Source organism: Castor canadensis, chromosome X, assembly GCF_047511655.1.
Source record: "Castor canadensis chromosome X, mCasCan1.hap1v2, whole genome shotgun sequence".
NCBI lineage: Eukaryota > Metazoa > Chordata > Mammalia > Rodentia > Castoridae > Castor > Castor canadensis.
The window spans coordinates 98910162-98919844 of record NC_133405.1 but is presented as its reverse complement, the minus strand read 5'-3'; the positions used below and the strand labels follow the sequence as shown (position 1 = coordinate 98919844).

Below are 9683 nucleotides of genomic sequence, written 5' to 3'. Positions count from 1 at the left end.
AGCCCCACCTCCCTTGTTTTTGACACCAGGTTTCACTATGTAGCCCAGGCTGGCCTGGAACTCCTAATATTGCCCACTCTGGCCTCGAACTCGCCCTTCTCCTGCTTCGGCCTCCTGAGCAGTGGGATTCGACCTTGGCCTGAGAACAAAAGAACGAAAAATCAGTTTTCGTGCGACGTGACGTTCTGGCCACACAGTACGTGAGTGAATTTGGCTCGCCGTTGCATGCTGGGAATGACAGTTCGAGTGAAGCGGATTTGTCGTCAAAAGATGATGGGAGTCACGTGGTACTCCCATCATCAGGTTGGTTCCGGACCTCTCCCGAGCCTCAGTGTCAGCCACGCTGCGATCACCTTTAGGCATGTGCCACAGGCATCCGAGTCAACTACCAACACCAAGTGAAGCTCTACCATTGCTCACCGGTTTGCGCTCTTGCCGAGGCTCTGGTTGCTGGCGTGTATCGTGGGACCAGCCTTTTCCTCCCGCTCCTGTCTGTTCCGAGAGCTAAGGTAGGCCGTGGGGCACCGGAGTAGGAGCATTCCCGGCCGAAACCGGAGACACGCCTGCACTGTCCCGCCCAGGGGACGGAGGGAGGGAGGTCCGCTCCCGGCCGATCTGCACCGGATGGGTTCCAGACCCAAAGTTTGTCTACAGCAGGGGACTAAACTGCGGGGTGAGCTCTCCGGCTAGGGCGTGTGGCGACGCCACAGTCCAGGTATCCACAGAGCCGCCTAGAGCGGAATCCGTTAGTCCCAATGGGGCCATGGTGTTTGGGATGAGGAGGAGGGACCGGGATTGTAGCCAGAGGGCTGTTCATGGAAGGTGAGTTGTTACTGGGAAATCAATGAAGACTAGTGGTATTTTAGTTGAAATGTTTATTGGGGCAGACGGGATTTAATAATGAGGGGGTTGTAGAGTTGACAACTAGAAGAAGTCCGATGTGGATGAGAGCGTTGAGCGGTCGATGGAGAAATGATATTTAAGCAGGCTAATAAAAAGCGATGGGACATAGTAATCCAAATGCCAATGGTGAGACTATGGAGGGAATAATAAATACAGGTGTGGATCATGATCAACGGATTAAAGTATGACCAGGGAGGAATTAATAGGGACAGAGTAAGCAAGTGTGCAAAGAGAGGGTAAGAGAAAGCTGTTGGGAGGGCAGAGTAGGCTCTGAGAGCATGGGGAGGGAACTCTTGTGTGAGCACAGAGAGTAATGTGAGTATATGTTAGGAAGGGAATACTGGAGGCCGGTGCTGTGATTGTGAGGGTCAGTTGCAAGTTTCAGTTAATGGGGGAGGGGGTTCTCCAAGCATTACTAGGGGCAAGGATGTAGTCATAAAGGAATTGCTGGGCTGAGCGCCAGTGGCTCTCGCCCTGTAATCGTAGCTACTCAGGAGGCAGAGACCAGGATGATTCAAACCCAGCCTGGACAAATAGTTTGTAAGACCCTATCTCGAAAATCCCAACACAAAAAAACACGGCTGGTGGAGTGGCTCAAGGCATAGGCCCTGAGTTCAAATCCCAGTACCTCGAAAAACAACAACAAAGGAATTGCTGGGAGGCTAATCATTTAGGGGATTAATGGATTATAGCAGGGACGGACAAATATTAAGGAGTGGGAGATATTACAGTGAGGTAGTATTAGAGTGACAGAGTGGAAAGCAAGGGATTAACGGGGACCTATGAAGGCCCTATGAATCCAGGGACATGGGGACAACCAGGGAGATGGTCAGGAGATGTTAATGGGGGTGAGATGACAGAGAAGGATTGGGAGTCACTGAGATTACTATGAGGAGTGTCGGTGACAGTGAAGAGAGGTGGACAGGGCTGGTAATGGATCATCTATCAGGTAAGTGTTGGGTTTGTGGGGGTCTTTGGTGGGATCAAGGAGTAAGTGATGGGGAGGTCTGTGTGTCAAGCTCAGTGACAGTGACAGGGTCCTCCAGGCCTGGACTTCTTTAGTCTTCCTGTGCGTTGAGTGAGCTGTCACATGGGTCACATAAGCTAAGTTGGGCATGCATAGTTTTCTCTGCCCTATGTAGGTAGGTGGTGGCCTACTCCCCTGAGAATTGATACAGGCCAACGTCTGCTGACTGCTGGCAGGTTGCTGGGCCGACAGTGCGTGAGATGGGACGGACATCAAAGGACAAGCGGGATGTCTACTACCGCCTGGCCAAGGAGAATGGCTGGCGAGCCCGAAGTGCCTTCAAGCTGCTACAACTCGATGAGGAATTTCAGCTCTTCCAAGGTCCCTGACTGGCGTGCAAGTCACCTGGGAGAGGGGGATAGGCTAGGTCTGCAGAGCTCCCTGTGGTGGGTGGGCTGATTCGGAGGGTCTCTGGGGTAGGGAGACTGGCAGGAAGATGGAACAAAGATCCTAGAGGACATGGGCACCTGAGCAGCATGTAGACACAGGTGCTCCCCAGGGGCGAGGGATGAACTTTGCAGGGTTCTCAGGTTGGAGCATTGGGTGCAGCTGACACTTTGACTATATGTGCCCAGGCGTGACACGGGCAGTTGACCTGTGTGCAGCCCCGGGCAGCTGGAGCCAGGTGCTGAGCCAGAAGATCGGGTGAGTGCAGGGGGCCTAGCTGAGGGGTCCAGGGAGGGGGGCAGGTGGGGGGGAGGAGCTGGGAGTAAAACAGGGCTGACATGGGCCACATTGTCCACAGGGGCCAGGGATCTGGCCACGTGGTAGCTGTGGACTTGCAGGCTATGGCCCCTCTACCAGGTGTGATACAGATTCAGGGAGACATCACACAGGTGAGAACATAGCTGAAGGTTCTGGGGTGTGAAGGCCCCCACCTGGGGGCTGTGGAACATAGAAGAGAGACAGCTATAGAAACAAAAGAGCTAGGATTACACACCTGTAATCCCAGCACTCAAGAGGCTCAGGCAGGAGAACTGCAAGTTGAAGGTCATCCTGGACTACCTAGCAAGACCCCATCTCAAAAAAACAAAAGAAGAAAAAGGGAGATAGCTGGAAGTATAGCTCGGTTGTAGAGTGTTTGCCTAGCATAACTAAGGCCCCCAGGTCCATCCCCAGCACTGCAAAATAGAGAGAGAGACAGAAATTAAACAGAGAAACAGAACCAACAGATTGTCATTGCAGAGAGACCACAAGAAATAATGACACTGGGTGCCCAGAGATGGGTTGGCAAAGCCTGTGAACATGGCTGACCCAGAGGCTTTGGGTCCAGGACCATAGCAGGTGGGGGTTGAGGGCAGCAGTGGGGGGCCCTGGACCACTCATTCCCTCCCTCTCTCCATAGCTTTCCACCGCCAAGGAGATCATCCAGCACTTTGAGGGCTGCCCTGCCGACCTAGTGGTGTGCGATGGGGCTCCTGACGGTAAATGGGATGCAGGACCAGTGTCCTACTCTGTATCTCCTATCTCAGATGATATTTTCTGCCTCTTCCCTCTGCTCTCAGCTTTTCTCCCTATCTGGCAACTTCTTCCCACTTCTGCTGCCTGTCTGTTTCTGTCTTCTTCCCACCCCCATGCTTCCCCTTTCAGGTTGGCTCCTTTGTTATTTTTGCTGTGCTAGAGATAGAACCCATGGCCTCGCACATACTAAGCAAGCACTTTGCCACTGAGCTACACCTCCAGCCTTCCCTTTCAGTTTTGTGCCTTTTGTCTACTCCTCCCTGCTCTCAGCTGTCTGCGTAGCGGTCCAGTCCCATCTAACCATTCATGCTTTTCTTTCATCCTTCAATTAGCTATTCATTTAAAGCACATTGTCTGAGCACTGTTTTGTTGGGACAACATTCAAGAAAAAAAATCCACTGATCTCTAACCTCATGGAGCTGATGTTTTAGTGGAAGCAGATGAAAAAGGAAAGAAATGGTTGAGCTATGTAGCATGTTAAAAAGTAATAGGTACTAAAGGAAAACCGTGAAACAGGCAGGGAAGCGGGAAGTACCTGTTGGAATTTTGAATAAAGTGGACAAGAAAGGCCTTACTGACTTGACAGCAAAGACCTAAAGAAGCCGAGGGAGTAAGTCATGAATATGTCTGGAGGAAGAGAAGTTCAGACAAAGTTCAGCTTGTGCAAAGGTCCTGAGGCAAAAGAGTACTTAGTGTGTATGAAGGACAGCAAAGAGATCAGTGTGGTTGGAACAGAGTAAGGGAGAGTGACAGGAAATGAGTCAGAGAGCTGACAGGGTACAGATACTGGTGGGCTATAGTGAGGATGTTGCCTTTTTTACTGAGATGAGAACTTGGAGAAAACTATGAGAAGGTTGTGTGCAGAGGAAGACTATGCCTGGTTCGGATTGTAACAGGATTCCAGGCTGCTTGTGCAGTGTGAGGGGCAAAGGCGGAAGCCAGGGAAGGGACACACAGTACTCTAGGTGAATGATGACAGTGTGGTGGCCCAAGTGGGAAGGAGAAGAGGGTCACTTCAACAAGGTCTTCGGAAAGCAGAGCTCACAGGATTTGCTAGGGGTTGTGATGAAGGGGGGGAAAAGTCAAAGAAAACTAAGGTTTTTGGTACAACTAAAAGGGTCAAGTGACGTGGGGAAGTTGGTGAGAGGAGCAGCTTTGGGGAGGGAGTTCAGTAGTTTGGATTTGGACTTAATCATGTGGAGTCTGGTCTGTGACTCAACCTCAGAGTGGCCATCTGGGCTGGAGGGAGAACCATAATGCTGATAGTATGTGAGGTTGTCATGAGGATTAAAATGACTTCCTAAGGGTCAGGAGCTCAGGTTGCATCCAGTTGATAGACAGTAATTTGCATCTAGAACCTCAGCACAGAGAGCCTGAAGTGTCGTTTTAGCTTTCTGATCTGTCTGGTACAAGAAGGTGCATAGGACCAGAGGGGCCCCTAACATTGTTCCTCTCACCACAGTCACTGGCCTCCATGATGTGGATGAGTACATGCAGGCCCAGCTCCTCCTAGCTGTGAGTAACCCTGGCAGCCCTTGTCCTCCTTTGGTCCCTCTTGGCCACCTCAGCCTCGGCTTCACCCTTAGCCATCTGTCCTGCCCACAGGCTCTGAACATTGCTACGCATGTCTTGAAGCCAGGGGGCTGCTTTGTGGCCAAGGTAAGTCTTGGGGAAGCTGGTCAGGTAGAGAGAGAGGTCCCTGAAGGCTGCCTTTACTCCTCCATCTTGACCTCCCCACCCTGCAGATATTCCGAGGCCGGGATGTGACACTGCTCTATAGCCAGCTGCGTGTCTTCTTCTCCAGTGTACTCTGTGCCAAGCCCCGGAGCAGCCGGAACTCCAGCATCGGTCAGTGGGGTGGGCCTGGTGATAAGGAAGTGCTGAGGAATGTGACCTGTGTGAGGTGTGGGGGTAACAGTCAATTACCCCTTACTCCAGATTCTCTCCACAGAGGCCTTTGCTGTCTGTCGAGGTTATGACCCTCCTGAGGGCTTTGTGGCAGACCTATCCAGACCCCTGCTGGACCACTCATACGGTGAGAGCTAGGGCTGGGGGCCTGTCTCTGGGGAGCTGCCCCCAGCCTCATGTAGCTGATGTGTGGTGACAGCACACATGTGTGGTGGCAGTTCCAAACCCTTAGGGATAGTATATACCAAGAGACACTTCAGTGCAGACCATCCCTTAGTGGGAACTCTTGGTCCTAATGAAAATTCTGTCCCAGCAGAATTCTAAGCCCTGTTCTAGGGAAGACTCCACCTGCCCCATGCAGATCTGTAGCCTTACCCCTGGTGGGCAAAGATGACGGAGCCTGCCCCTGGGGAGGTGTCATCTGAGGCAAGTTCCTAACAGTGCACACTAAAATGCCAGGTGGGTATGAGTGCACTGAAACACCAGAGCAGCAGCTGGTGTTTGAGAAGTGGTCATCAGGGGAGCCCCTGAAGAGGTGACGGGAACCATAGGATGGGGTGCCGGGGGATATGTGGGGCGGACCACTGCACCCTGAGTATGACTAGCCCCATTCTCAGTCTTCCCTCCACCTTCTTCTAAGACCCAGATTTCAACCAATTGGATGGTCCCACCCGCATCATTGTGCCTTTTGTGACCTGTGGGGACCTGAGCGCCTATGACTCAGACCGCAGTTACCCACTCGAGGTGAGTGTCTGGACAGCAGGAGATGGGTGGGGAGGCTGTTCTAGCTTCTCAGGTCCTCATCATCTGCCCACTTCCTGTGTGTCCACAGCTAGAGGATGGCTCCGGGTACAAGTACACTCCACCCACCCAGCCCCCCATCTCACCCCCGTACCAGGAGGCCTGCACACTGAAGAAGAAGGGGCAACTGGCCAAAGAGATTCGCCCCCAGGACTGCCCCATCAGCCAAGTGGATGTGGTGCCCCAGCCCACTCCTTAGCACCACACCTTCCTGGGCCTTAGGTCTGCAAATGGGGCTCTGAGTCCACATTGACCCCTTCCTAGTGTGCCTCTTTCCACTCTGACTCAAGTGGTTCCTCTTCCCGCCTCCCAATAACTATAAAACCAATGGATGAATCCAAGCATGACAGATGGAAAAATGTAGCCAAATATCTGAGTCCCTTTTCTTTTTCTTGGGTAGATGGAAGACAATGAAATAAAGTATTCACTTAACAAATAAAGGTAAGTTTGCCTGTTTTTATGTGGTACTGGAGGGTTGAACCCAGGGCCTTGAGCTTGCTAGCCAAGTGCTCTTCCACTTGAGCCACACCTCCAGCCCTTTCGCTTTGTTTTATTTTTCAGATAGTACCTCGCAGGTAGCTTTGCCCTGGTGGCCTCAAACTTGAGATTGCTCCTGCCTCCAACTCCTAAGTAGCTGGAATGTCTGAGTATGGGGCACTTTGCTTTTTGAGATGGGGCTTTTGTTATGTTGCCTAGGCTAGTCTTGAACTCCTGGGCTCAAGCAGTCCACCTAACTCAGTCTGCCAACAGCTGGGTGAACCACTTGCCTAGCATGAGGAAGGCCCTGGGTTCCATCCCCAGCATCACAGAATAAGTAAATTTCATCTTTGAAATGTTGCAGCAATTGATAAGATTTCAGTCAATACCCAAGCATCCTATAATCCCAGCATTCAAGACACGGAGACAAGAGGATCACAAGTTCAAGATCAACCTGGACTACATAGTGAGACCCTGTCTCAAAAGAAAAGATTTCAGGGCTGGAGGTGTGGCTCAACTCCAATATTGCCAAAAAAAAAAAAAAGATTTCAGTCTACAAACATTTATTGAGTATCTGTTACAAGCTGGGAACTGCTTTAGGCATTTAAAGTGTTATATATTGAGGCATTCAGTAAACAATTACAAAGTATACACTGTGTACCAGGCATTCTCCTAGGTTTAGAGATAGAGAAGGGAACAAAACAGGCAAATAGTTCAGCCCTCACAGAGCTGCTTGCTTGAGAAAGAGGAAATGAACAATGAAACAGTCTAACAGTCTACAAATGAACATATAATGTACAACTTGTGTTTCCTGGTATGTATATCTTGCAACACAGTCATGTGCCACATAATAACATTTTGGTCAAAAAAGGAGCACATGGTGCCAGTGGCTCAGGTCTGTAATCCTAGCTACTTGGGAGGCAGAGATAGGAGGATCAAGGTTGGAAACCAGCCCAGGCAAATAGTTGGCAAGACCCTGTCTAAAAAACCCTTCACAAGAAAGAGCTGGTGGAGTGGCTCAAGTGGTAGAGCACCTGACTAGCAAGCGAGAGGCTCTAAGTTCAAACCCCAGTACCACAAAAAACCGAAAAGGACTACATATATGACAGTAGTTCCATAAGATTGTATCACCTAGTGACTTCTAGTTTCATGCAAGTACACTCTGATGTTTGCACAATGACAAAATCACTTAAGGACGCATCCCCCTCAATTTGTCTCTTTCATTAAACGATGCATGACTATATATGTGCTCTGTAGAAATGATAAGGGATATGAAAGGAAAAGGTAAAGCAGAGTGAAGAGAGTCAAATTCTGAGCATAATAGCTGTTTGTAGGTGCTTTTGTTTTGTTTTTAGTGGGACTGGGGTTTAAACTCAGGGCTTTGCGCTTGTAAAACTTGGACCACCCCACCAGCCCTGCAATGGTTACTTTGGAGATGGGATCTCAGACTATTTGCCCAGACTGGTGTTGAGCCATGATCCTCCTAATCAGCCTCCCAAGTAGCTAGGATTACAGGCGTGAGCCCCTGGTGCCCAGCTTTTGTTTCAGTGCCAGTGATTGAACCTAGGCATGCTGCTTGCTAAGCAGGTGCTCTACTGCTAGAGCTGTGCCCCAGCCCCCATTCATAGTTTTTAGAAAGGTTGTAATTGGAGCCCAACATGGTGGGGCACACCTCTAACCTCAGCTACCTGGGAGGCATAAGGATCATGGTTTAAGGCCAATCCCGGGTGGCGGGGAGGGGGGGGGGAACAAATCCCCTACCTGAAAAATAAACAAAAAATGACTGGTGGGGTGGTTCAAGTGGTAGAGTGTCTGCCTAGCAAGCATGAGGTCCTGAGTTCAAACCCCAGTACCACCAAAGAAGGGGGGGTGTTGTGATGGAAGGCCTCCCCGAGGTAGTGATTAAGCTGAGGTAGTGCTTATCTGGGGAAAGAGCATTCCAAAGGTGGAACTGTTCCTGAGCAAGGGGCCAATTCTGTAGCACAATGGGCTAAACTCAGATGTTAGAGGGTGTCCTTTTCTGGCAATGGCCTCACAGGCTATTCAGACTAAGTCTTCTGCTAAAAAGACATCTTAGGGCAGCACCAGTGATCACACCTGTAATCCTAGCTACTTGGGAGACTGAGATCAGGAGGATCTCAGTTTGGGGCTAGTCAGGGCAAATAGTTCACAAGACCCCATTTCTAAAATAAACCAAAGCAAAATGAACTAGAGGTATGGCTCCAGCAGTAGAGTGCCTGCTTTATAAATGCAAAGCCCTGAGTTCAAATCCCAATCCCACCAAAAAAAAAAAAGACATTTTAGCTGGCTGTGGTGGCCCATATCTGTTAATCCCAGCACTCAGGAGCATGAGGCAGGAGGATTGCAAGTTTGAGACTGGCCTGGGTTGCATAGTGAGACCCTGTATAAAAAAACACAATTCTAGGGTTAAAGCTCAGTGGTAGGGTGTTTGCCTAGCATGCATGAGACCCTGGGTTCCTGTAAATCATGGAAACAACAAGCATGAGTGGCCAGTGAGATATGAAAAGCTACCCATCGGGAAAATGCAAGGTCACACGAAAAAAGATTGGGCTGACAGAGTAGTGGCTTAAGCAGTAAGAGCACCTGCCTAGCAAGCATGAGACCCTGAGTTCAAGCCCCAGTGCTGCCAAAAAAACACTGAAAAAGATTGATAACACTAAGTATTTTGAAAGAATACACAATAATTAGAACCCTGGTTCTTGAAAACTCTTAGATACTACCTACCGAAGCTACATGTTTTCTGGGATATGCAGAGCGGCAGTATTTGTAGTAGTGTTCCCATTAAACTGTGGGGAACCACACAGCCTACAGTTATACAAAATAGCACCCAGTTTATAAGCCAAACATATATCTTAGTCATTTTTGGTTTGCTTTTTGAGATGGGGTCTCATTATATAGCTCAGGCTAGCCTTGAATTCACAATTCTGCCTCTGCCTCCCAAGTCCTAGAGATACAGGCCTGGCCCACCCGTCCTAACTATAGTATATGCATTTTTTCTTTTCTTTCTTTTTTTTTTTTTTGGCAATACTGAGGTTTGAACTCATGACCTCAAGCTTGCTAAGCAGGCACTCTACCACTTGAATCA

General features: G+C 49.7%; 1 protein-coding gene across 7 annotated transcripts; it reads left to right on the top strand.

Moving 5' to 3' along the window:
* Ftsj1 (FtsJ RNA 2'-O-methyltransferase 1) lies at nt 1-6540 on the top strand. 7 transcript variants are annotated; one of them, XM_020178109.2, is made up of 11 exons: nt 1-196; nt 304-509; nt 2107-2251; nt 2506-2575; nt 2676-2766; nt 3276-3354; nt 4854-5050; nt 5137-5239; nt 5343-5426; nt 5940-6043; nt 6132-6540. In XM_020178109.2, exons 3-11 carry the CDS (start codon nt 2131-2133, stop codon nt 6297-6299), a joined length of 1017 nt encoding a protein of 338 aa, XP_020033698.1. In that variant the 5' UTR covers nt 1-196; nt 304-509; nt 2107-2130; the 3' UTR covers nt 6300-6540. The 7 variants fall into 7 exon arrangements, with proteins under 7 accessions (XP_020033698.1, XP_073918482.1, XP_020033697.1 ...); XM_074062381.1 differs by having other exon boundaries at nt 1-200; XM_074062385.1 differs by lacking the exon at nt 1-196 and having other exon boundaries at nt 236-509; nt 4854-4906; nt 4997-5050; nt 5946-6043.
* Nucleotides 6541-9683: the final 3143 nt, after the last annotated feature.